General features: G+C 52.9%; 1 protein-coding gene across 4 annotated transcripts in view; it reads left to right on the forward strand.

Annotated features, from left to right (window-relative positions):
- The window catches only part of SH3PXD2A (SH3 and PX domains 2A), a 234,593-nt gene that overhangs the window by 38,627 nt on the left and 169,638 nt on the right, over positions 1–26,328 (forward strand). For all 4 annotated transcript variants that reach the window (XM_089314355.1, XM_002718709.6, XM_002718708.6 and 1 more), the window contains exon 2: positions 15,648–15,728. In XM_089314355.1, the coding sequence (XP_089170481.1) occupies positions 15,648–15,728 (81 nt within the window). The remainder of the gene's footprint in view (positions 1–15,647; positions 15,729–26,328) is intronic.

Here is a 26,328-nt window from a genome sequence, read left to right on the forward strand (position 1 = left end):
TCTCTCACTTGGGTGGCAGGAACCCAAGTCCCTGGGCTATAATCTGCTACCTCCTAGGTGCATTAGCAGGAAGCTGGATCAGAAGAAGAGGCAGGACCCCACCCCAGGCACTCCGATACAGGGTGCAGGTGTTCCAGACGGTGGCCTAACACACTGCACCACAGTGCCTGCCCCTTCTAATTTTTAATAACAGCTGTGTTGAGCTACAATTCACATGACACACAACGCATCCATTTAAAGTCTATAACTCAGAGGATTTTTGTTTATTCACAGATATGTGCAACCATCCACCACAGGCAGTTTGAGAACATTCTCAGCATCTACAAAAGAAACCCCGTGAGTGGTCACTTCCTGTTTCCCCCAATGCCAGCACGGCCATTTCTAGGTAGCCACTCATCCCCGCTGCCTCTCCAGACCTGCTAGTTCTGGAATCGCGTGGACAGACAGTCCCTGCCTATGGTTCTGGAATCGCGTGGACAGACAGTCCCTGCCTATGGTTCTGGAATCGCGTGGACAGACAGTCCCTGCCTATGGTTCTGGAATCGCGTGGACAGACAGTCCCTGCCTATGGTTCTGGAATCGCGTGGACAGACAGTCCCTGCCTATGGTTCTGGAATCGCGTGGACAGACAGTCCCTGCCTATGGTTCTGGAATCGCGTGGACAGACAGTCCCTGCCTATGGTTCTGGAATTGCGTGGACAGACAGTCCCTGCCTATGGTTCTGGAATCCCGTGTGCAGACAGTCCCTGCCTATGGTTCTGGAATCCCGTGTGCAGACAGTCCCTGCCTATGGTTCTGGAATCCCGTGTGCAGACAGTCCCTGCCTATGGTTCTAGAATCGCATGGACAGACAGTCCCTGCCTATGGTTCTGGAATCGCGTGTGCAGACAGTCCCTGACAATGGTGCAACCTCCAATTTTTTGACTTTATGATGCTGCGGAGGCATACCTGTTCAACAGTTCTGTTTTTTACTTCCAGTACAGCTTTCAGTAAATTGCATGAGATGATCAACACTGTTAGAAAATGGGCTAACGTGTTTGCAGCGTGTATGAGGAGGCCGGGCTAAGCTGTGAAGTGCCGGTTAGATGTTTTAAATGTACTTTCATCTTAAGATGTTCTCCGTCAAGAGGACTCTCTGGATGGAATGATACCATATGTATTCCTTGGGGTCTGGCTCCTTTCAGTTAATACCGTAATGTTCTCAAGGTTGATCCATGTTACAGCATATGTCTATGCTTCCTTCCTTTTCATGGCTAAATAATACTCCTCTGTAGGGAGATATCTCAGTTTTTTCTGTCCATTCATCAGTTGGTGGGTCTTTCGCTTTTGTTCCCATTTTCTGGTTAATAGAATGCTGCTGTGAACATTTGCATATGAGTTTCTGTGTGGATGTGAGTTTTCATTCCTCTAGGGTGGAGACCTCAAGAATGGAATTGTTGAATCATGAGGTGACCCTGCACTTAACCAGGGGAGGAACTGATAAACTGTTTCCAAAGTGGCCGAACTCTTTCACATTCTCCAAACAATGTGGGAAAAGGTTACATCTTTGCCAGCACTTGTTATCTGATTATAGCCATCCTAGTGGGTGTATTGTGGGATTTTGTAGAGGTTTGATTTTTTAAAGATTTATTTATTTATTTGAAAGGCAGAGTTACAGAGAGGCAGAGGCAGAGGCAGAGGGAGAGGGAGAGAGATCAGTCTTCCATCCTCTGGTTCACTCTCCAAATGGCCACAACAACCAGAGCTGCGCCAATTCGAAGCCAGGAGCCAGGAGATTCTTCTCAGTTTCCCACGTGGGTGCAGGGGCCCAAGCACTTGGGCCATCTTCCACTGCTTTCCCAGGGCATATCAGAGACCTGGATCAAAAGTCAAGCAGCCAGGACTCAAACGAGCACTCAGATGGGATGCTGGCACTGCAGGCGGTAGCTTTACCCACTCCGCCACAAGGTTGGCCCCAGTGGTTTGTATTTCTGTGATGAGCATTTTTTCATGTGCTCATTGGTCATTTGTGTATCTTTTCTGGAGAAAAGCCTACTCAGAACCTTTGCCCATTTTTAAGCTTTGTGTTTTTTTATTTTTATTTTTTGTTATTGAGTTGTGTTTTTTATTTTATTTTTATTTATTTATTTTTTGACAGGCAGAGTGGACAGTGAGAGAGAGAGACAGAGAGAAAGGTCTTCTTGTGCTGTTGGTTCACCCTCCAAAGGCCGCCACGGCTGGCACGCTGCGACCGGGGCATTGCGCTGATCTGAAGGCAGGAGCCAGGTACTTATCCTGGTCTCCCATGCGGGTGCAAGACCCAAGGACTTGGGCCATCCTCCACTGTACTCCCTGGCCACAGCAGAGAGCTGGCCTGGAAGAGGGGCAACCAGGACAGAACCTGGCGCCTCAACCGGGACTAGAACCCAGTGTGCCGGCGCCGCAGGTGGAGGTTTAGCCTATTGAGCCTATTGTTATTGAGTTGTTATTATTATTATTATTTTTATTTTTTTGACAGGCAGTGTGCACAATGAGAGAGACAGAGAAAAAGGTCTTCCTTTTGCCGTTGGTTCACTCTCCAATGGCCGCCGCGGCTGGCGCGCTGCGGCCAGCGCACCGCGCTGATCCGATGGCAGGAGCCAGGTACTTATCCTGGTCTCCCATGGGGTGCAGGGCCCAAGCACCTGGGCCATCCTCCACTGCACTCCCTGGCCACAGCAGAGAGCTGGCCTGGAAGAGGGGCAGCCGATTTTGCTTAGCATCATTGTCTTCCAGATTCAGCCACATTGTCACGAATGGCAAGCGCTCCTTCTTTCCTAAGGCTGAATAGTATTCCACTGCATACATAACACAATTTCAAATAGTTTTTTGTGTAGTCTAGATAAGTCCTTTATCCATCATATAATTTGAAAATATTTTCTCCCATTCTGTGTATTATCTTTTTACTCTATTGCTAATGTCCTTTGGAATACAAAAGTTTTTACTTTTTATGAAATTCAGTTTTTCTATTTTTCTTTGTTATGCTTTTGGTATCATATCTTAGAAACCATTGACTGGGGCCAGCGCTGTGGCACAATTGGTTAAAGCCCTGGCCTGAAGCGCCAGCATCCCATATGGGCACCGGTTCTCGTCCCGGCTGCTCCTCTTCTGATCCAGCTCTCTGCTATGGCCTGGGAAAGCAGTGGAATATAGCCCAAGTGCTTGGGCCCCTGCACCCATGTGGGAGACCTGGAGGAAGCTCCTGGGTCCTGGCTTTGAATCAGAGCAGTTCCGGCTGTTGTGGCCATCTGGGGAGTGAACCAGCAGATGGAGGACCTGTCTCTCTGTCTCTACCTCTCTCTGTAACTCTGTCTTTCAAATAAATAAAATAAATTTTTTTTTTTTAAAAAAGGAGGGCTGGTGCTGTGTCATAGCAGGTAAAGCTGCTGCCTGCAGTGCCAGCATCCCATGTGGGTGCTGGCTCAAGTCCCTGCTGGTCCACTTCCAATCCAGCTGTCTGCTATGGCCTGGGAAAGCAGTAGAAGATGGCCCAAGTCCTTGGGCCTCTGCACCCACGTGGGAGACCCAGAAAAAGCTCCTGGCTCCTGGCTCCTGGCTCCTGGCTTCAGATCAGCACAGCTCTGGCCTTGCGGCCAATTGGGAAGCGAACCAGCAGATGGAAGACCTCTCTCTCTCTCTCTGCCTCTCCTCTGTGTAATTCTGACTTTCAAATAAATAAAGAAATCTTTTAAAAAAAAAGAAACCATTGACTAATCCCAGGTCATGGTTTGTTATGTTTTCTTCTGAGACTTCTTACGGTTTTTCTCTCTCACATTTATTTCTGATCCATTTGAGCTAATTTTTGTATATGGTGAGAGCTGGGCTCCCTGCTAGGTGTGTACGGAGACCTCACCGGCCTCTGAGCTGGTGAGCTGTGCTTTGTCTTCTGCATGTTAAGTCTCCGCTCAGATACTCTCACCCAAGAGAGGCCTCATTGACCGTCGGTCTGAAGTTGTGGCCTGGTCCCCGGTCCCCTGGTCCCACGCTCCTCATTATCCATCAGTCAGAAGCAATCATACGTGTTGCCTTGCGTGTGGCTCCCCAGGTAAGCTCCCTGACAACGGCTCCTGGCTAGCACACCGCTTAGCTGGTGCTCAGGCCGTGTTTTGTTGAGAGCGAGAAACTTTCTTTTGCTCAGGAGGCTGCATCCTCAGTGGGTTTTGATAGAAACAGGGAATGTCTCTCTGGGGCCGTCGAGCTGGCAGTTGGAGGGCTGAGAAGGAAGGGATCTCCCAGCAACACTGCAGACAGGCGGCCGCTCCTCCTGTCCCCCGTCATTCCATCGCTTCTCAGGACTGCCCCTCCGTCCCTGGCCAGGTCTGTGGTTGGGAGGTTCTGCCTGACAAACACCCACTTCCCTCTAACTGGTACTCATCACCGCGGCCTTCCTATTGGTGTACCTGGATTTGAACTCTGCATCTTGGTAGTCCCTGAGATATCGGAACCCAGCTACTAAGTGTCCCCTGAACACTTCCTTTAGGCTGAGCACCTCTAGTTCTTCCGCTGTTCCTCCTGGAGCTGAGCAGGGGTAGGCTCTGACCTACCGTCACACTGATGTAGGCCCGTGGCCGGGGGCAGACAGGGGCTGCCAAAGACAGCCCAGGCACAGCCGTGGCTCAGAACTAACGAGCCCAGGTCTCCTTGTTTTCTTTTCCCCGTTTGAGCTGATGAGTTCCAAAACTGGAGGCAGAACTTTGAGAAAAACTCCAAGTACAAACTCTAATTAGACCCCTTGAAGGCAGAGCTGGGTCCTTATACTACACATTATACTATTTCTTTCCATTTACAGAGGTTGGGTTTTCTTTTCCCCCCTCTCAGCTAGTGCAGTGGGCTTTTTAGTGCTGGTCCAGTTTAGCAGTTCTCAACCCTGTGGCAATCCAGAGAGTCACCCTGGAACCTCTTAAAGCAACCAGGGCCCACCCCACCTTCCAAGATTCTGTTGCAAGACGTGGGGCAGGGCCTGGGCAGTGGTGCTTTTAAGGCACCCCAGGTAATTGTAACGTGCAGCCGGGGTTGTAGACCTTGGCTTCCAGAGCTCAGCACTGAACCTGAAATTCCCTCCAGCCCCACAAAATGAGCTAATGTTGGATGTCAGCACGGCAGTCAGGAGCTGGCAGGAGCTGGGGGACAGGCTAAGAGGAGAGAGTTGTTTTCTAAGGTGGAAATCTCGTATTAAATTATGAAAGCCATGCATATCCCAAAGAAAGGAAACAATGCAGAAACGTGTAAAATAGGAAGTGAACCTGTTTGCCTGTTTATCCTCTCTCTGTCCCGCTTCCCCTCAATAACCACCATTTCCAGTTCCTTGTATTTTTCTTTCTTTTAATTTATTTATTTGAGAGGCTTTGAGAGCTCCCATTCACTGGTTCACTCCCCAGATGGCCGCAACAGCCAGGGTGAGGTCAGGCCGAAGCCAGGAGCCAGGAGCTTCCTCTGGATCTCCCACATGAGTGGCAGGGGCCCAAATACTTGGGCCATCTTCTGCTGCTTTCTCGGTGCACTAACAGGGAGCTGGATGGGAATTGGAGCGGATGGGACTTGAACTGGCACTCATATGGGATTGCCAGCATTGCAGGCAGCAGCTTAACCCACTGCGCCACAATGCTGGCCCTTGTGTTTTTCTTTTTACTGTGCATATACACAAATCCACAGTACACATATACCCCACAATAAATGTAATCACCTCGTATGCATACTGTTTGATAATCTGTTTTTTTCTTTTCTCACTATACTGAGGATATTTTCCCATAATATAGAAAGATCCACTTTACCTTAAACAGATGTATAAACCATAATTTATTTTACCTTTTAAAAATGTCAGTTGGGATTGGCGCTGTGGCTTAGTAGACTAAGCCTCCACCTGCAGTGTTGGCATCCCATATGGGTGCCGGTTTGTGTTCGGCTGCTCCTCTTCCTAAAAGCTCTCTGCTTATGGCCTGGGAAAGCAGTGGAAGATGGCCCAAGTGCTTGGGCCCCTGCAACCATGTGAGAGACCTGGAAGAAGTTCCTGTCTCTTGGCTTTGGATTAGCGTAACTCCAGTCGTCTCGGACATTTGGGGAGTGAACCAGCAGATGGAAGACTATTCTCTCTCTGTCTCTCCCCTCTCTATCTGTAACTCTACCTCTCAAATAAATAAATTAAGAATCTAAAATATACATATTTATATATGCCAGTTAACATTTCATGTTATTTTTTGAGGCCATGGACATCTTCATATACATTCACACAGCACACATATACATAACACACATGAATACATGCATACACTTCTGTGAATAAATTCTTGGGAGTCAAAGGGAATGCAAGTTTTGGGATAGAAATTGCTGAAATAGAGTGCCTGGCTTCGAGTCCCAGTTCTGCTCCCAATTCCAGTTCCCTGCTAAGTACACCATGACAAGCAGCAAACGATGGCTCAAATATTAGAGTTCTTGCTCCCCATCTGGGAGACCTTGACTGAATTCCTGGCGCCTGGATTCAGCCAGGCTCAGCCCTGGCTGCTGTGGCCCTTTGGGGAGTGAACCAGTGGAGTGGAGATCTTCGTCTGCCCCACCCCACCTCCTTTATCTCTCTACCTTTCAAATGAGTAAAATAAAAAAGAAATTGCCAAAGTGCTCTCTGGAAAGACTGTTTCAGCCTGCACCAGGCAGCAGAACCCCTCCGGCAGCTCTCCACTCTGCCAGAAGTCGAGCTCTGCTGAGCACAGCACGGAGGAAGGCGAGAGTGTTTCGGAGGTGGCGAGGAAGTGGTGGGGTCACTTCCCTTGCAGGCCTCTGACCTTCCCTGGCTGCTGTGTTGCCCAGGAACAGGAAGCCAAGCTGTGGGTGTTGACCTTCGCCGTGCTCCCCAGGGTGTGACTATGGAGCGGGGCCCGCTCGCAGGATGTGCGTGTCAGGGTCAGCAGGCCTGGGGCACTCGTGGAGCTGGGAGTGTGTGGAGCAAGAGGCCCCCTGTTTGCCTCTCGGTGGGTTGTTTCTAAGCCCCTGGGAAGCCCAGGCACGTAATTCTTTGGATGGCTCAGCGGGGGCCACGTTTGTTTAAAGTGTCCAGGACTGTAGCTCCTGAATGTCACTGTACATCCAGACTTTCCCCCTTAGCTTCTGTCATGGGGTGAGCCTCGCCCCCAGCCTGGCACCCTGCCACCCTCTCAGGGCTCCTGGGCATTACCCAAGACGTTGCTGGGCCTCTCCACTCGAGCACCTGCTGGTTCAAGGTGGTCACACGCGTTTGCTCTCAGCGGCTGGCGAGGGGCCAGAGGGTGGTGGCCAGGTTGGTGGCAGGAAGTACAAAGGTCCAGGCACACGCCTTCGTGTGCTCTGTGGAGTGCACAGTGGATGCCGGGCCCAGAAGTCTCAAAACCCAAAGTGGGTTTCTCTCCAGATATGGGGCTAGTTGGTCCCCCCAGAATCTTCTAGGAAATTCAACTAAAATTCTTAAAGCACAAAAGCCCGTCCCAGGCGCCTTGAAGGGGAAGAGCAGAGCAACAAGTCAGGTTACGGAGCGCCTGACGTCTCCCAGGAGCTTCCTTGTTCTCTCCTCGCATTCTCATTCACCATCATGGGGAGGCAGGTGTTCCTCTCCCAAAAGAGCAGTAAGTTAGGGAGCAGATCTGATAGGTTTTAAGCCATGCAGCACAGGGCAGGCTCCTGTCCTGGGCTCCTCCTCACCTGCTGCGTGGGCAGCGTCAGGCCTGACTCACGGACCACCACACATGAAGCAACCAGTGGGCGGAGCAGCACGCTGGGCCTCCAGGACAGACCCTGGTGGCAGGACCTGTCTTGTTCCAGGCCCTCTGGTGTGGTCATTAACGAGGACGAAGTGGCCCAGCTCTGAAGTCAATGGCCACACTGCAGTCTGAGCTTCGTCACTTGCTCTGGGTAGGAGCTTGGGTAGATCAGTTACCCCTGAAGGCCTCGGTCTCTTTGCTTGTGAACCGGGGACAACAGGAGTCCTTTCTTCTTAGAACTGTGGTAAAGAGGAGATGAGCTCATCTGAACAGAGTTCCCAGCAATGCCTGGAACATAAATCCTCAGGTTCTTGTTACTGCTGATGTGCGCATAAGCAGAGGCTGGCGAGAGGGGGCCCTTGATGCTGCTCTTCTGCATCTGGGGATCCTAAGGACAGAGCTTCGACAGCAGGGCCTTCCTTTTACGTCAGTGCAGGTTTGTGAATCCTGGGAGCTGCTAGCTCATGCACTCATTTCCCCCTCCAGGAAACATGAGAAAAGAAAGAGCCCCCGACCCCGGAGGAGCCGCCCGCAGCACACCCACCCTTTGTTTTCCAGGCCCCTGGCAGCCGGGTTATTTTTCGCTCTTCTGCTTTCCCAGGCCAGGCTTCTTAGTGATTCCACCACTGCTTTGCGTGTGTGTTTGTGTGCACGAGTGTGCACACATGTTTGTCTACATCCCGCTTCTGTTCCCTTCCTATTTCTGTTTCCAGTGTCAAGTCACTCCCTTCCCCATCCTGAGTGTCTGAAGAGCTGACGTCCATTAGGCACTGGGTGCTTCTTGTGTGCCAAGCCCTGTGCTAAGCACCCCAGGCACGGGTGTGTCACCACACTGAATGGGCAGCTAAGGAAACCCGGACACAGACAGGCTGAGACACTGGGCCAAGTCCGCACAGCAGGGGAGTTCCTCTGGTCCCCTCTGGGGCTTGCTCACTCAGCACCCCACTGCTCTGTCTCATACCATTCTGATCCTTGCTTGATTGGTCAGCATGAGCCTTGCTGCCTCTGTCCAGCTGTGAGGGCTTGGAGGTCAGGGACTTGTCCTCATCTTCTCTTTGGCTTGGCACAAAACCAGGTACCATTAGCACCCACCGGATACTTGCTGGTTGCTTTGCTTCCTCACTTGTTTACTGATGGGGTCGTGCTGGAAGTTAGGATGCCATGGTTGCCTTCAGGGAGCTTCCGTTCTAACGAAGGGGTAACACACAGAGCCCCCAAGTGAGGTACCTACTGTTGCCCTCTTTTTCCTGAGTCTTATGTGGAGGCACTTAAGTGATATGAAGGCTTCCTCCAGGCCCTCTCGCCTGCCCATTCCCCCCAAGATGTAATAGTGGACAACCCGGATTCCCGGACACAAAGGCAGGCCCTGAGCCGGGTGGGTCTGGCCATGCACTCTTGCAGGATGCTTGATGTAGCGAGCAGTCTGCCCACTGTCTCTTTCTCCTTCTCTCTCTGTTTCCCCCAGAAGAGGACCCATTCAGCCGGTCTGCAGTGGCCCTGCTGTGCCTTGATATGGCACACACCCCATCGCTCCCAGAACCTTTCTGGGGTTCGCTTCTGCTGCATTTGCTGTGACTGCTGCGTGAGCAGGAGGTCCAGAGAGAGCCTGGAGGAGGGTGGGCTGCAGCCTAGGATTCTGCGCCCTGGTCATTAGCCCTGTGGTCAGCCTGAGGGAGGAGGGGCCGTGTTTCCCCAGATCTGCAGCGTCCTCTCCCTCGGGAGCCTGGGCACAAGCAGCCCCTGGAGGAGGAGTTGGAGTCTGAGCAGGGCCCCAGCCGGAGAGCTCAACGCTTGAGCTGGGCGGCCACAGACTATGGAGCTTGCTTCGGGGCTGGCAAAGACCCTTGCACCAAGCTGGATGTGTTTGTATTCTGTACCTTGGCCTCTGGGGTTTGACTTCTAGGGCTGGGGGTTGGAGGGGGCACAGTCCCCAAGTGTCTTCTCATCGCCTTGCTGGATCTTCCCTCTTTGAGTAGCCTGAGCCTAGCAGGCCTCCTCCTGTGAGCCTCCAGGGAGAAGAGAGGACAGAGTGTGCTAATAGGGAGAGGGACTGACACAGCAGGTGTCAAGCATTGGGTTTGCCAGTGATTAGCAAACAAAAGCAGATCTAATGGTGAAAAGCAGGAGACAGAAGCCCAAAAGTGTTGGGGGGGGGCGGCAGGTCAGGCGCTAGGACTCTGGAGGCTTGCACTCAGCAGGCATCCAGTGGCCTGGAGAGGGGTCTGTCACATGGGCGCCCCCAGCGAGCCGCAGCTGGGAGGAGAGCAGGCAGGTGCCCAGTGTTTGCTGTGGCCACTTGCAATGGGGACAGCAGCCTGGGGGGTCCTCTGCCCTGCTGGGTGGTCTGGATCTGGAGGAGCCTGGTCACAGTTGGGACACGCATGCCCCCAGCTGCCGCGACAGAGCTTAGAAAATGGAGCACTTCGGAAGGCTAGGGCTGATCAGCACCTTAGATGGACTGCCATTAGCTTCTTGGGGAAGAACTTGGCACGAGGGGTTTTTCCAATGGGGAGCCAGGGTGGTGGTGATCATGTCCCCAAATGTGAACTCCCCATAAGCTACTGGATTGTGTTCATTCTGTTTTTTGGGACCTATCCTTTGGCAATGGGTCTCAGACATGGGCATTCCTCCATCTCTGGACTCCAGAAGATTTGGGGACATTGATGAGCTGGTCCTGAGGAGTCCCTGTGACCTCAGGGACCCTAGAACGTTCCCACGTAGGGGAACAAGGTTCTGTGTGCCTTAGAATAAGGCAACTCTTTCTCTGCATAGTTGCAGCCCTGTGCTCAGGTGCACAGTTAGTAGAGTGGAGCATGGGTTGGAGTTCACCTGTACTTGTCCCCTTGGCCAGGCAACCTTTGGGCAGTGAACAACTCACCCAGCTGTGTGCAGTGGGCCTAGATTGAGGCTGCCTGGTGGTGCGAGCAGGTGAAGGAAAATTGCTGCTGAGTTTCCACTTGGCCCGGGCCCAGGAGCCGCTGGCTGTGGTCCAGGGAAAACAAGTCCTTCCTCAGTAAGTTGAGCCGCAGTGCCGTGGAGATATAAGGTTCCCTCCAGCCCCCAACTCTCTGCCGCTCGTGTTTTCTGTCTACCAAAGGAGCGGCAGGTACTTACTGGCGCTTTCTAATTAAACATGGGGCAGGTCCTAGGGCCTCCCAGGAGTGAATGGGCTGCACATTTGCTAACTGGTCACAGCCCAGCTCTGACCATGGACGCCCTTTCACGGGAAGCGGCCCGAGCCTCACTCTTGGTGCTCAGTTTCATCGGCTCCCAGGCCATTTTCCTGTAGAAAGAAGCACAGTTCCCAGAGGACAGGAGCTCCCCACTGGGAAAGCAGGTTTGGGCGCCTCAGACGTTGCTGGGTCTCACAAGCCCAGCAGCTTACAGGCCTGAGGCCCTGGGATGGGTGTAGCGCTCAGACGAGGCGTGAGGCTGCGTGTGCAGCCGGAGGGTCCATGGCTGTGTCCAGGGGGCCATTCCCTCCTCTGTGGAAGGCAAGCATGGCAGGGGGGACAGAGACCCCCGTCTCCTCTTTGGGGCTGCCCTGGACAAGCTGGCGGCTTCACGGAGTCCTGCCATCTGCTTGCAAGGGCTGGGGGTGGGAAACGGAATCCGGGGGTTTTAAGTCCAGAAGGAAGGGAAACTCCACCCGGGAAACCTGATCCCAAGTGAAGTATTTGGAAGCAGGATGTTTAATTGCTAAGCCTTTCTTGAGCCCCAGCTGCCGGGTCACGCAGGCTCCGTAAACAGAGCCGGCTTCCTTGGCTGACCTCTGCCCTGTCCCCCTTCCCGGCACCTGCTCTGTCTCTGTGGTTTATCTCTGAACTTTCCAGTGCGGGTAGAGCCAGCTCACAGAGACTTGAGAAACCCGGGTGTCAGGAGAGGGCTGGACTTGGGGGTGTCAGCTGTTCCTCTGGGGTGGGAATCCAGGACGCTTGAGATTTGGAAGAAAGCAGAGGAGTCTTCTGCCAGGGCGAGAGCCAGGGGCCTGGACAGCGCCTTCCTGGCTCAGCTTTGTCTTCGGGGAGGCCCCTCACCAGGATTTAGACTGTCCAGAAGGGTAGGCTGGGGAGGAGGGGGCTCTGGCAAATTCCCACACGGGGGAATGCGGGCTCATCCCCTAGCCTCATGCCAGAGTCCCACTCCTACCTGCTCAAGGCAGAGAAAATGGGGCGCAAGGTGTCCACGGGGGCGCTTTTTGCCAGACGAGTGAAGAAGCAGGGCCGTGTCCTGGCTGGGTGACTGTGACTGACGAGGGTGGCCCGGCAGCTCTGTCACCCCTTCCCTCCGGCTGGTTCTCCAGAGGACCTGCCTGTGGTGTGGATGCACATCGAGGGTTGACAGAAATGACTCGCTGTGAATTTTCAATAATTTTGAAGAGTGAAAGGCTAAGGACTTGTCCAAGTGGGGCATGCTCTGATGACGCCTGGCATAACCCTAGGCGGGGACTCGGGAGGTCCTGGCTCCCCTCCTGGCTCTGCCACCAGCAAGTGAGCGCCCCGTTCCGTGAAGACATTAGGCCTGGTAGCCCTGAAGGCCATGTCCACTGTGTAAAGGAGGAGCCCGGGGGTCTGAGAGGCCGGGCTGAGCTCTCAAGGCCAGTAAAGAGCGTGCTGGGAGTGACTCCAGCCCTTGCTCCTTGTCCCTTGGCTGTGCCCCTTCTTAGCCAACCCCCAGCCTGGGCCCTGGGTCCCTGCTCCGTGCAAGGAGACACCCCCTGGATCCTCCTAGCTACCACGAGGGAGGCTGTGAGCCTGTGATGAATTCTCCCTGGGAGGTGAAGGGAAACCCTTAATTACCAGGGAGGATGGGGGTGGGTGCTAAGCCTCAGTTAAGCCCTTCCTCCGGGCCCTGCTTGGCTGGCTCAGGAGAAAGGCCACTGTCTGAGGCCCAGCAGGCAAGGGCAGGCCCACCCGCCCTGGGGAGGGCTAGGCTACTTGGGGCCGCCTCGCCTTCAGTGGCTAGAGCAGAGGTCAGGGAGGCAGCTCCTGGTTCAAAAACAGCATCTGGCTCCTGCACAGGGACCTGTGGGAAGTGGAGGTGAGCGTGAAGGAGAAGGAGCTGGGGACAGCGGAGGGAACGGGGTGGGCTGCGATACCCTGCGGAAGTCCCGGGGTATGAGGGTCTCTGCTGTGGCAGGAGGGTTTTGTAGCATTGCTGCCCGTTGACTTCTGTGTGGGCCCCCGAGTTCTGACAACTGCTGGTCTCAGGCTCTCAGACCTGCCTTTTCTCCCTTGTGTTTCTCTCCGTGCCCTTCCCCAGCAGGAAGAGACCTTTCAGGCCACCTAAAGCTCCATTCAGAAAGGCGTCGTTCGGTCCTGATTGAATCTTTATATTAAATAGCCACACTCCTAAATGTGCATATGGGGCGATAGTCCAGTGCCCTGGTGTGAACGTCTCCTCCAACACACAGCTGAGCTTTCACTGCCAGCGTGGGCATGTGGTGCAGAGGTCAAGTTGCTACGCGGGATGCCCACACCCCAGATCAGACCTGGCCACTCTGCTTCCAGTCCATCTTCACTAATGCCACCATGGCAGGCAGCAGGTGATGGCCAGTCAGGTCCCTGCCACTTGGGTTGATTCCAGGCTCCCGGTATTGGGCTGGCCCAGCCTTGGCTATTGTGGGCATTTAGAGGATGGAAGAGATGGGGGATCCTTCTCTGTCTATGTCTCTTTGCCTTTCAAATAAAAATTAACTAAATGTCGTAGCCATTGTATCAGTATTAAGAGATGGGCCCTCCAGAGGGGGTGAGGCGAGGAGGGCTCTGTCCTCATGACTGGGTTGGTGTCATGATGGTAGCAGTGGGCTTCTTTTCTTTTTCCCCCAAAGATTTATTTATTTATTTATTTATTTGAAAGGCAGAGTGACAGTTCAAGAGAAGGAGTGACAGAGAGAAAGAGGTCTTCCATCCACTGGTTCACTCTCCAGATGGCTGCAAGAGCCAGGTGTGGACCAGGCCAAAGCCAGGTGCCTGGAACTCCATCCAGGTCTCTCACATGGGTGGCAGTGGTCCAAGTACTTGGGCCGTCTTCTGTTGCTTTGCCAGGCACGTTCGCAGGGAGCAGAGCAGATGGGACTTGGACCAGCACTCAGTTGGTGACTTAACCTCCTGTGCCACAGTGCCGGCCCAGCAGTGGTTCCTGATAAAAGGCTGACTTTGGCCCCGTTTCCCATCTCTGTCGCCCCGCTTGCTTGCGCTTCTGCCTTGTGCCGTGGAGTGTCCTTTTCCAGAAGCCAGCACTGTGTTCTTGCACTTCTCTGCCTGCAGAACCATAAGCCGGCTGGCCTTCTGTTGTTTGTAACCTATCCGGTCTCTGGTATTCCGTCATAGCAGCAGAAATGGACTAAGACATACAGTGTGGTGAAGAGCACGAGAGTAACTCAGCAGACCTGGGTTCAAGTCCTTTGCTTGTTTATTAGCTGTGTGATCCTGAGCAAACCACTTAGCTTTTCTGAGTCTCTCTTCCTGTACAGTATGGGGCTGTGTGGCAGCTGCCTCACTGGGCTGAAGATTAAATGAATATACACACGTGTTTTGCCCTCCGCTGGCATGCAGTAACATTGAGTTACCTAAACATTCTGTAACGTTTAGTGATCTAAGTGGTTTTGCAATTTATTGTATGAGATATACGTTTACATGGGTGCGAAGCAAAGCCAGGTACATCCATATTTATTGTAATAATAGCAGCTTATTTTTTACTTGTAAGAATAGGAATGGCCTTTTACTTTATCTTCTTCCTGGTCAGGTTCACCTGTCATGAGTGCCCATCTCTGGATGGCCACAGAAGGTCCTGTTTGCTTAGCTTTTTTTTTATTAAGATTATTTATTTTATCTGAAAGGCAGAGTTACAGAGAGTGAGAGAGACAGAGAAATCTATCCTCTGGTTCCCTCCCCAAATGGCCACAGTGACTAAAGCTGGGCTGATTCGAAGCCAGGAGCCAGGAGCTTCTTCGAGGTCTCCCATGCAGGTACAAGGGCCTAAGCACTTGGGCCATCTCCCACTGCTTTCCCAGGCCACAGCAGGGATGCTGGATCAGAAGTGGAGCATCCAAGACTTAAACTAGTGCCCATATAGGGTGCCAGGGCCACAGCTGGAGGCTTAACCTACTGTACCACAGCACTGGCCCCGGTGACCTGGTTCTGAAACTCCTTCATCGTGAGGCACCCAGAGAGAAGCGTCTTGCAGTCCTCTGAGAGCTAGCATCTCCTGCAAGTGTGCTTCCCGTCCAGGGGGCCAGCTCGGCGTTCCCCGCAGGGGAGTGCTTGCTGAACACCTGCTGTGGGCCAGGCACTGCGTGAGCCTCAGGGATATGGAGATGATGCCTACGTCCCTGACATGTGTGCGGCCACCTGAAGTCGCTGAGGTCTGAGGCCCAACTGCAGAACATGGCAGGTGTTGAAAGTGTAGCTGTCTCAGTCCCCCAGACGCAGGCCTGCGTACGCGGGATTTCAGAAGGGAGCCCAGGCGCCTGCAGTTTTGGAAGGCCCCTCTTGGAGCCTCATTCACGCTAATGTTTGAGAACCAATGGAAATTAGCTATCCTAATAATAATAATAATGACCTCAATTTTATGCTCATTGTATAAAAGATGTATACATGAAAAGAATAAAATTAAAACCACTTGTGTTAATCCTGCCTTCCTCAGATTCTCATCCTTAGCATTATATTGAATGCCCTTCTAGGGGTGTGTGTGTGTGTGTGTGTGTGTATGTATGTGTGTGTTTAGACTTATGTTGTAGTATCCATATGGTACCTGGCACTGCACCATGCCATGGGAACAGATGAGACAAGAAAAACAATGGCCCTGGCCCAGGAGCCCTGCAGTTATGTTAGTGATGCCTCGCACAGTGTGAAGCCCAGCCTTGGTCACCTGCTCACCTGCCCTTTATTTGTTCCTCCACAGGTATACATCATTAATGTCACCTGGTCTGACTCTACCTCCCAGACCATCTACCGGAGGTACAGCAAGTTCTTCGACCTGCAGGTGAGTTGACCGGAGCTGGGGTGGTGGCCTGTGTCTCTCTGGAGGGCTGACCAGTCGCTCTCCTAGAGAGCCCTCACCGGAGTTCTCTGGGTCAGAAGCGAGGCTGGAGCAGAGGGGCAGTGGAGGCACCCTTAACCGTAAATGTGACTGCTCCTGGTCTTGGGTCTTGCAGACAGACCCTCTGGGCTTTTTTGGCTTCCTGGGGTGGTCTTCAAAGTCAGGCTTTGTCACCGTCCTTTGCCTTGGGGGTGGGGAGTGCCAGCAGTGGCAGAGAGGCAGGAAGATGGCCGTGGGTGTCATGTGGCTGAGCAGACACCAGTCTATAAACATCCAGGGTGAGACACAAGCCGCTGCACCATGGCAGGCAAAAAAAAGCAAACACGCAGAGAAGACTGAAACAGAAATAAGCAGTTTCGTGAACTACAGACACAAACTGGGCATACCACTGCGTCTGTCTAACCAAATAAGGCTCTTGCCACCCAGTGTGTGCATGTGTGTGGAAGGTAGGGGTCTAATACACGTAGGCGTGTTCACATGGGGGTGGTCGCCTGGACCCCACAGTTCCCGTTGCAGGCAGCCCCTCGATGCCCATTTTTGCTCCCGAGTGGCATTTGGATACTCACTCTGACTTAGGCATGGTTGAAGGGCTGTGCCGGGAAGCAGGTATGGTTGGCCAGGTGCTGGAAAGCACAGTGAGGTGAACAGCTAGAAGCATGGTCTGCTCCTCCGATCTGAGCTCCGCCTCCCTCCCGCATTGTTCTCAGCCTCTGTTCGCCCACACCCTGAGGAACCTGGCTGTCAGCAGCTCTGGAATTTCTTATCTTGCAGGTCCCAACCTCAGGGAGAGGGACTCTGTCCCAATTCCAAACTGAAAACTCCCAGGGAAGGGGGTGGGCATTTAGCCTGCCAGTTAAGACACTGGTTACGATGCTCATATCCCCTGTCAGAGTGCCTGGTTCAATTCCGGGCTCTGGCTCCTGACTCCAGCTTCCTGTTAATGCAGACCCTGGGAGAACAGTGGTGTTGGCTTAGGTAGTTGGGTTCCTGCCATCCATGTGGAAGACCCGGATTCAGCTTCAGCTTGGCCCACACTGGCCTTCCAAGCTTTTGAAGAGTAAACCCACAGATGGGAGTGCACTTGCTCTCTGTCTCTGCCCTCCCTTCTCTCCCCCTTTCTCTCCCTCCTTCTCTCTCTCAAATAAATAAATAGATAAATAAATAAATTTTTTCTTAATCCCAAGGAAGACTGATTGACTGAACTTGGTTCCCATCCCCTCTCTGACCCAATCAGGATGGCCTGTGGCGGAGTCACATAGCATAGCCATGGCCACTAGGGGGCCCACCCTTGTGTCTCAGAGGCAGGTGCCGGGAAGGGGAGAATCACTGTGAGTGGCCCAGCAGCCCCTCCTACACCAGCAACAGAAAGGTGAGATATTCTAGTTCTTTCTCAGGGCTGCGAGCCTGCTTTAGGCCAACAGAAAGTCAAAGCAGAGTCACTGCTCATAGCCCTCACAGCCAGGGTGTCCTTCCTCTGTAGCCCGTGAGTGACGAGCTGTGTTGGAGAGGCCAGGCCTGCACATCGGCCCCCTAACACCCGATTTTGTCTGATTGTCCTTACTGCTCCACCAGTGAGACAAGCTGAGGGTGAGCTAGCGTCCGGTATTACAAATCCTCTCCTAATCTAACAGCATGGGATTGAATATCCCATAGAATATGGGATTGAAAGCCCTTCCTTGCCCTCCTGCCTTCTTCCTGTCCCCCTCTGCTTCTGTCCAGTCTTCTTGGGTCCTTCCAGCGTGAACTGGTGGGGTTTTCTGATAGTCCGTCAATGGGTGCACTGTGCCGGACAGGAAGTAACTCGGCTGGGGAGAGGGAACCCTGAAAGGGCTCCTTGATGAGCTGGAGGGGGGCTCCCAGCCAGTGGGAACGTCCACACCAGCACTTTTCTTCCCCCCGGCCTGCTCTGGCCCTCCACCCCCTCCCGAGTTGCAGAATCTCACGAGAAAGGAATGCTGCTTCCCCTCTCCCTGCCCCCCGCCCACCCTTGCCAGGAGGGCTCATTTCCTGTGTGCTGAGAGGGGGACACAAGTGTGGAGCCACTTGTGCGAGGTGCTGGCCCCTTGGAATGGTCGTGAGCATGGTCAGTCTCGATGCTGGGGGTCACTGCCACCCTGGACATGCTTTGCTAAGGGGTTGGACTGGATCTCTTGACTTTACCCTTGGAGCTAATGGTAGCATTATTATGAGCCCCTTGCACGCCATGATGGCTTTTAGTGGCACTTATTTTCATTTTTGTGGCATTCATTTATTCATTCATTTCTGACACTTTGTTATTTATCGGGGTTGCTGATTTTGAGACCGTGGCACCTCTGGGGAAGAACAAGTGGAACTGCTAACTCCGCTTCTGGTCGTTGGTGGCGACCTCTGGCACTCGGCTTCCTGAGAACCTGTATAGGAAAGTGGCTGGGGCCCATCACTTGTGTCACCATGTAACTCCTCACAGGTCCCTGGACCTCTCCAGGCCAGATTTTTCTCATCTGTGCAATGGAGATTTGGAAAGTAGCCACCTGCTAGGGTTGGCATAAGGATTTTTTGAGCTGCTCCATGTTCTTCCTGACTCCCAGTTGTCAGAGTTGCTTGGTGTTACCAGGTGGCAAGGACGCTGGGTTGCCTGGGGCTCAGGGCCCATCTCCTGGTGTTCACTCCATGCTAATGAGCTGCTCTGCACCTAGTCCTGAGCCAGAGTACTCAGACCGTGGGGGTCGTGGGCCCCTCTCTGCAGCATGTGCCTACGGGGCAGGGGGAGAGTGGACTGAGGCCCACAGGGCTTGCTCTTGCAAACGTTTTACTCTGGTTTTCTGCCAAGCCTCTCTCTGGAGCCCCGGAGGGCCCAGGCCTCTAAGGCAGCTTGGGGAAGCTGCTTCACCAGCCAACTTGTGGTTCAGGGCCTTCAAGGGACCACAGACCCTCTGTGAATCTGCTGGAAGCCCCCTCCCCAGACCCGGGTGCATTCATACAGTTTTATTGCCCGGGTCAGGTGTTCACTGATGCCTGTGGGTCCCCAGTGAAGAATTGCTCCACTCAACAATTTAGGTCATTCCATTCCCACTGGTGCTGCGTGGGCCCCATTTGGGGACCTGTTTGTGTCATTCAGAGAACAGTGCTGGGCCTGGACACCTCTCTGATGGACCCCTGGGTCCTCTTTTCCCATAAGCTGATTCCCCCAGCGTGGGTCTCTCCATGCTGCCTCTCTCTTCTCAGATGGTGTCTGGTGCCCCTGACGGAGGCCAGGTTGCCAGCAGGAGGCCCTGGGTTCTACTTCCTAATGTAACCTGGGAAGCTTGTGCAAGGCTACACCAAGCAGAGCGTTGTGGGCCACGGGGCCTGTGTAGATCCAGCACACACTGCCCCTCCCCTCTATGGGGGGACCAGTGGGGAGGGGGACAGCTGTCCCTGCCCCTGCTGCTCCACAGCCACGAGGCCAGGAAGCAGTTGAAGGGAACTGTGTTATAGATCTCAACAGAAAGCCCAGACTTGGATTTGCTATTTCTCTCCACTGCGTGTCCACATCACACAGTCCTGCTCTGTGCAAACCAAGATGCAAAGCAGGACATCCCAGGGTTATCACCTCCAAAGCTTCCTGCAAGACCTAACTGCCCTGCCTGGGGAGCTCTCAGGAAACCCCTGGGAAGGCACAATCTCAGACACACCCGGGCAGCCAGCAGGAAGCAAAAGCTGGGAGCTTGGGGGGGCTTGTGCTTGGAGGAGAGCCATTGTCCTTTTGAGGTGACCCATGGCATTGATGAGTCCTTTCCAAGGTACTTTGGACTCAGTGGGGTATTGGGATTATTCATAGGGAGGTAGGGAAGTTGTAGGGTCTGGGGGGGAGGGGGAAGCAGGCAGAGAAACCACAGAGCACCTGCCCACTGCTCATCCCAGGCTCACCTGAAGCCAGAGTGCTGGGCACCACAGCTTCATTTATCCACATCCCCCTCCCACCCCTGGCACCCACATTCCTCACTGACTAGCCACCTGCTGTTTGTGAGGCTCAGGATTAAAGTTGCCAGATAAATACAAGATGTTCAATTAAAATAGGGTTTCAGATAAACAGTGAATACTGTTTTTAGTGTAGGTGTGTCCCAAATATAGCTCTGGAAGTACTTGTGCTAAAAGATTTATTTATTCTTTGTATGGAATTCAAGTCTTGCTCTGTGTCCTGCATTTCGTGGGCTCATTCTGGCCACCATACCCTGGCTGGGAGTGTGAGTGGTGAGGGTGGAATGATGAAGATGATTAATCCAGGCTGGCTCAGGGGAAGATGGGATTGGCCAGGGCGGAGGCCTCCAAGGTGTTTGCACTTTGCAGGACAGAAGTGGCACAGGCTGAGGGACACACAGCTGAGAAGGACAAGGTCGTTTCCTTCCAGGGCCTGTATCTAATGGAGAGAGACTTTTTCTTTTTTTTTTTTTTGGGTCAGACAGAGTGGACAGTGAAAGAGAGACAGAGAGAAAGGTCTTCCTTTTGCCATTGGTTCACCCTCCAATGGCCGACGCCGCCGGCACGCTGCGGCTGGCGCACCACACTGATCCGGTGGGAGGAGCCAGGTACTTACCCTGGTCTCCCATGGGGTGCAGGGCCCAAGGACTTGGGCCATCCTCCACTGCACTCCCTGGCCACAGCAGAGAGCTGGCCTGGAAGAGGGGCAACTAGGACAGAATCCGGTGCCCCGACCGGGACTAGAACCCGGTGTGCCGGTGCCGCAAGGCGGAGGATTAGCCTAGTGAGCCGCAGCGCCGGCCGGAGAGAGACTTTTAAGCAGGTCATTCTGTTAAAGATGAAATAAGTACTAGATTGTGGTGTAAATGTGCTATGGAATGAAGGACGGTTTATTCTTCCTGAGAGGGGTGACCAAGGAGATGCCCACGTGGTCTCAGTTGGTGACAGCAACCTCGAGTGATACAGCTGCACACACTCCCACCTTAATTTGGGGGAATTTAAAAAAATTATTTATTTTCATTTTATTTGAAAGGCAGAGAGAGAGTGAGCTTCTATCTGCTGGCTTACTCCTGAAATGCAGGTAATAGCCCAGGGGTGGGCCAGGCCAAAGCTGAGAGCCAGAACTCCATCTGGATCGCCCACGTGGGTGGCAGGGACCCAAGCCATCACCAGCTGCCTCCCGTGGTACATGATAGCTGGAAGCTGGATCAGAAGCAGAAGAATCGAGACTCAAACCAGACACTCTGGTATGGGATGTGGGCATCCCAAGCAGCAGCTTAAGCCACTGCCCAGAATTTGAGAACTATAGTTATGGGGGTGCAGTGTGTCCTTAATTTATTTCCTTCCTTCCCTCAGCCCTTCTTTCGTTGCCAGGCTTGGGGGATACATGGATGAGCAAAAGCAGATCTGGTTCCTACTCTTACGGGACTTACAGCTTAGTGAGGGAAGAAGGATGCTAGTTTCTAAAAGCCAAGCCACACTTCGTCCTATTGCACATGTCACAAAGAAAGGTGCGGTGGACATATTATAGGGAACCTCACCCTCTGGGATCAGGTTGTATCTGACTGATCAGCGAGTTTCTCTACTCTGACTTCTGAGATCAGGGATTCTTTTGTGCCTTTGATGAAAGCAGAAGTCTCTCCCCAGCCAAATGCATGAATATCTGTAAATGCCCTGGGAAGCACCAAGCCCAGAGGCCTGAGACCTGTGCTGTCCAGTGTGGCTGCCGCTAGCTGCAGGTGGCTGTTTAGGTATCTATTTCTTTTTCTGGAGGGCTGAGTCCCCACCTTTTAGGGACCTAGGTTTTGTTGTTGTTGATTTTTAAAATTTATTTTAGGGACAGAAAAACGGGGGTGGGGGTAGGAGAACTTCCATCTGCTGTTTCACTCCCCACATGCCTGCAGTGGCCAGAGCTGACATCAGCACCCAGGAACTCTGTTCAAGTCTCCCCTGCAGCTGGCAGGAACCCATGACCTCTCCCTCTCAGGGTCTGCACTAGCACAAAGCTGGAGTGGGGCCCAGGTGCTCTCATGCCGGACACAGGTATCTTAACTTGTAGGCTGAACACCACCTTGGGCTATTTAAATTAATTTAAGAACTAGATTTAGCTATCAAGTTAAAATCTTAGTCCCTTAATGATTCGTGCACAGGAGCTCAGTAGCTACAGTGGCTGGTGGCCATGGCCTGAGTGGTATAGAACATTGCTGTCATCACAGAGAACTCTAGTGGACTGCCCCGCGTCCATCTGCAACTCACAGCAGGCTGGCCTGGTTTTATAAAGCCCACCCTGCAGTGCCCTGCAGCCCTCCCAACCCCTCATCAAGGTGCCCACTAAAATCTTATAGGGCTGCAGCAGGAAGAGGGATATGGACAGAAGAGCTGAGCCCAAAGGCTCTTCCAGACGCCCCTTCTGGAAACCAGGCCGCTTTCCACGGAGGGCTTGCTTCCGAGAGCCGTTCAGATACCAAGTTGGGAAGAGGGGAGAGGTGAGGCTCTTGTTTCTAAGTGGAAATTTGTTTCTCCTAAAAATAGCCCCACCTACCCTGGAGAGGGGCCTGTCCCAGTAGGAGCTGAGCAGGACAAGGCTGGATGTGGAGGTCCGTCTGGATACCAAGGACCTGGGTTGCTGGGAGATGCAGCTGAGCAGGGTGAGGGCCACCTCTGCCTTCTCGTTGGTGGCTGGGCTGCACTTCCAGCCTGTATCAGTTTCACTGCCCAGATCTTTCACTGTTAAGTGTCTCCCCCATTGCCTTGGTCCCCCTACCCCCACCCTCCAAGGAAGGACCGGAAGGCTGTCTGAAGCCCTGGCTCCATCCAGGGTTGTTTCACAACCTGACCTACAAGGCACTGGGCTGCAGTAATTGCTCTGCAAACATTGGCTCCGCAGTGCTGCTGGCCTTTAGTCTGAACTCCAGCCAGCAAGTGCATGGGGTCAATATTTGATCAGAGCCTGGAGACGCCATTCAGCCTCCCCCACACCACTCAGATCGAGTTAAGAGAGTTGTTCAGGTTTGCTCATTTGCGCTGCAGGACTTAACCTGTTTTGAAGAGCTTTTATCTCTCTTGCTTATTCATCTCTCCTGACTCTCCACCCGCATACCCCACCCCAGGGTCACACTCACTTTCCAGCTCTCAAACAGCCTGCCTGATGATGGGTGAACAAAATTGTCAGCCCAGAATCCTCAGTAACCGGCCTTGGAATGGGTGTGGTGTGACATAATGAATGGGACCACTGTGGTGTTAGGATTAGAACAGTTCTGATTCCATACTCTTCACTGTGCAGGTACAGAATGGTAATACTTTTTTCTGTTCATTCAATCGATAGAAGCTTTGGTTTGGTTTGCTGTCGGAGCAGGCCTTGGCTGAGGTCAAACGGGAGTGATCTGGGTGTGTGTCAACGCTTAACCTGAGAGCAGAAGAGGGGAAGTGTGTCGTGCGGGCACTGTGCCTTTTAGTCACCTGGGGAATTTGTTTGAGGTCATTGACCTCCCAGGAATGACCAGGAGCCAAAGCCCGGGAAGTAACCTGCCAAGTTCTAGAGTGATTTTTGTATCGGGGGCCACAGAGAGCTCTGGTGTCTTTCACACTGGCATGGCACTTCCAGTTCCAGCAGTGTGGTGAGCTCTGGCCACTGACTGCTCACACGCCCTAGAAGGAGAGAACATTGGCCTTGACTAAGGCCAGGCCCAGGAAGGCACAGAGAGGCTCCTGTTGTTTGCTGTGGGGCAAAGGGGAAGCAGCCTAAGTGGCCATCCGTAGAGTAAACCATGTCGTGCTCCTGCTGTGGAGTGTGACAGCCAGAACAGATGTGGCTGATCCCAGTTCCATGGGTGGGTCTCCAGGACCTGCTAGTGAATGAGCAACACAAGCTCACAACCATATTTACAGGGTGAGAACCATCGTAAAAGCAGCCGTCTCGGCAGGGACATGGCAGTGCGCGCGTGTAGGTGGTTTGGGGAGCTCTGGAAGCCGTCCTCTCAAGAAATTAGGGACATCAGATGGTCGGGGAAACCTCAGCCTTGTCTGCAATGTTTTCCTCTTTTTATTGGAAGAGAATGTATTCATGTATTTTTTTTTACAACACTGGTATTTAATAATTCAAGAGACACCTATTAGAGAAGCAGGGAAACGTGGGGATTTGACAATAAAATGCCTCTCCTGCTCATTACAGTATAATGGAACAGAAAACACAGGTTGAAAAAAGGTTGACATTGAGAATACACTCATATCTAACCAGAGAGAGAAAATGAGAATAACTGTGAAAATCACATCACCTCATTTTTCCTGGACCATCTTCCCAGATCATTCTCATGGAATGTAACTGGTTAGATCTCATTAGAGCCAGCCCCAGGTACCTGCCTAAATTATCTTTTCAAACCGAAATCTTGTATTCAGATATTGCAGAAAATCCACAAGCTACATACTGGAGTGCTAAGCCCTTTGACGGCGGCTCTCGTGTCACGGGGAAGCATACTGAGAGTGCCTTGGGGTGTAGTACAGTGGTGTGGGCGTGTACTCCAGGGCTGGGGTGGTTGGGTTCCAGAACCAGCTCCAGCATTTACTATCTGTATAACCTTGGTGAGTTATCTGTGCCTCAATTTTCTCACCTGTATGATGGAGTTAATAAAAATACCTGCCCTGATAAGGTACTAGTAAGAAAGAAATGAGACCGTCCAAGTGAAGAAAACCTTTAGAAATGGGTCTGGCTCAGAGATTCTGGATTGGGAAGCCGAGGTGCCCTGAGGTGTAGACCTTTAGAGATGTCAGGAGAAAATAGCTGGAGATGCCACTCCCTCCGCAGGTCGGGTTCTGTCTGGGCCCTGGTCCTGTAGGCTTTGCTTGCACCCAAAAGCTTTGTCTGCCTGCAGGCGGGAGGCAGGTGGTGGTGGTGAGGGTTTTCTAGGTGAATACTGTTCTCTTGCAAAGCTTCATTGCCCGCCTCCTCTCCTCCCAGCAGCACTGTTAGGAAAACACACTTTTTTAGAAAGTAATTATTGGCCGACAGCTTTTCCTTGCTCTTTCAGATCTGTAGTGGAACACAGAGGGATTCCAGGGGCTTCCCTGGGCGCCTGGGAATTCCGTGGCTGATTCCCCTGCCCCTGAGAGTTGGCTCCTGCTCCAATGCTTCCATTATGTTGTCTCCAATTCCTGGGGACAAACTCCAGCTTCTCTCCACGCACCCCTGGACAGGTGTTTTGGGCTGGGGACAGGGAAGGCTGTGGAGTGTTGGGAGGAGGTTCTTGGTTATGAGGGTACTGGAGGCAGGCTCAAGATGGGAAAGCTGCTTATCTTTAAAAAAATTAATTTGAAAGGCAGAAAGACAAAAATCTTCCAGCAGCTGGTTCTCTCCTCAAATGCAGCAGCCAGGGCTGGGTCAGGCCCAGATCTCAGTTCCGGTCTCCCATGTGGGTGGCAGGGATCCGAGTATTTGAGTTATTACCCACTGTTGCCCAGGGTGTGCATTAATAGGGGGCTGGAATTGGAAGCAGAGCCAGGACTCAAACCCAGGCACTCTGGTAGGGATGTGGCATTCCAAGTGATGTGTTAACTGCTATGCCAACTGCCCTCCTTCTTACAGTTGATTTTTTTTTTTTTTTTTTTTTTTTTTTTTACAGGCAGAGTGGACAGTGAGAGAGAGAGACAGAGAGAAAGGTCTTCCTTTTGCTGTTGGTTCACTCTCCAATGGCTGCCGCGGCCAGCGCGCTGTGGCTGGTGCACCGCGCTGATCTGATGGCCGGAGCCAGGAGCCAGGTGCTTTTCCTGGTCTCCCATGGGGTGCAGGGCCCAAGCACTTGGGCCATCCTCCACTGCACTCCCTGGCCACAGCAGAGAGCTGGCCTGGAAGAGGGGCAACCGGGACAGAATCCGGCGCCCCGACCGGGACTAGAACCCGGTGTGCCGGCGCCGCTAGGCGGAGGATTAGCCTATTGAGCTGTGGCGCCGGCCTCTTACAGTTGATTTTTTAAAAAGATTTATTTATTTACTTGAAAGTCAGAGTTACAGAGAGAGAAAGAGAGAGAGAGAGAGAGAGTCTTCCATCTGCTGGTTCACTCCCCAAATGACCGCAATGGCTGGAGCTGTGCCAATCCGGAGCCAGGAGCCAGGAGCTTCCTCCGGGTCTCCCATGTGGGTGCAGGGGCCCAAGGACTTGGGCCATCTTCTACTGCTTTCCCAGGCCATAGCAGAGAGCTGGATTGGAAGTAGAGCAGCCAGGACTCGAACCAGCACCCATGTGGGATGCCAGCACTCCAGGCAGTGGCTTTACCCGCTACACCACAGCACCGGCCCCACCATTGAGTTTGGTTTTTTTTTTTTTTTTTTTGGGGGGGGGGTGGTCAGGCAGAGTGGACAGTGAGAGAGAGAGAGACAGAGAGAAAGGTCTTCCTTTTGCCGTTGGTTCACCCTCCAATGGCCGCCGTGGCCAGCGCGCTGTGGCCAGCGCACCGCGCTGATCCTGTGGCAGGAGCCAGGTGCTTTTCCTGGTCTCCCATGGGGTGCAGGGCCCAAGCACCTGGGCCATCCTCCACTGCACTCCCTGGCCACAGCAGAGAGCTGGCCTGGAAGAGGGGCAACCGGGACAGAATCTGGCGCCCCGACCGGGACT

Source organism: Oryctolagus cuniculus, chromosome 15 (genome assembly GCF_051225735.1).
Source record: "Oryctolagus cuniculus isolate XC-2025 breed Fujian yellow rabbit chromosome 15, ASM5122573v1, whole genome shotgun sequence".
Classification (NCBI taxonomy): Eukaryota; Metazoa; Chordata; class Mammalia; order Lagomorpha; family Leporidae; genus Oryctolagus; species Oryctolagus cuniculus.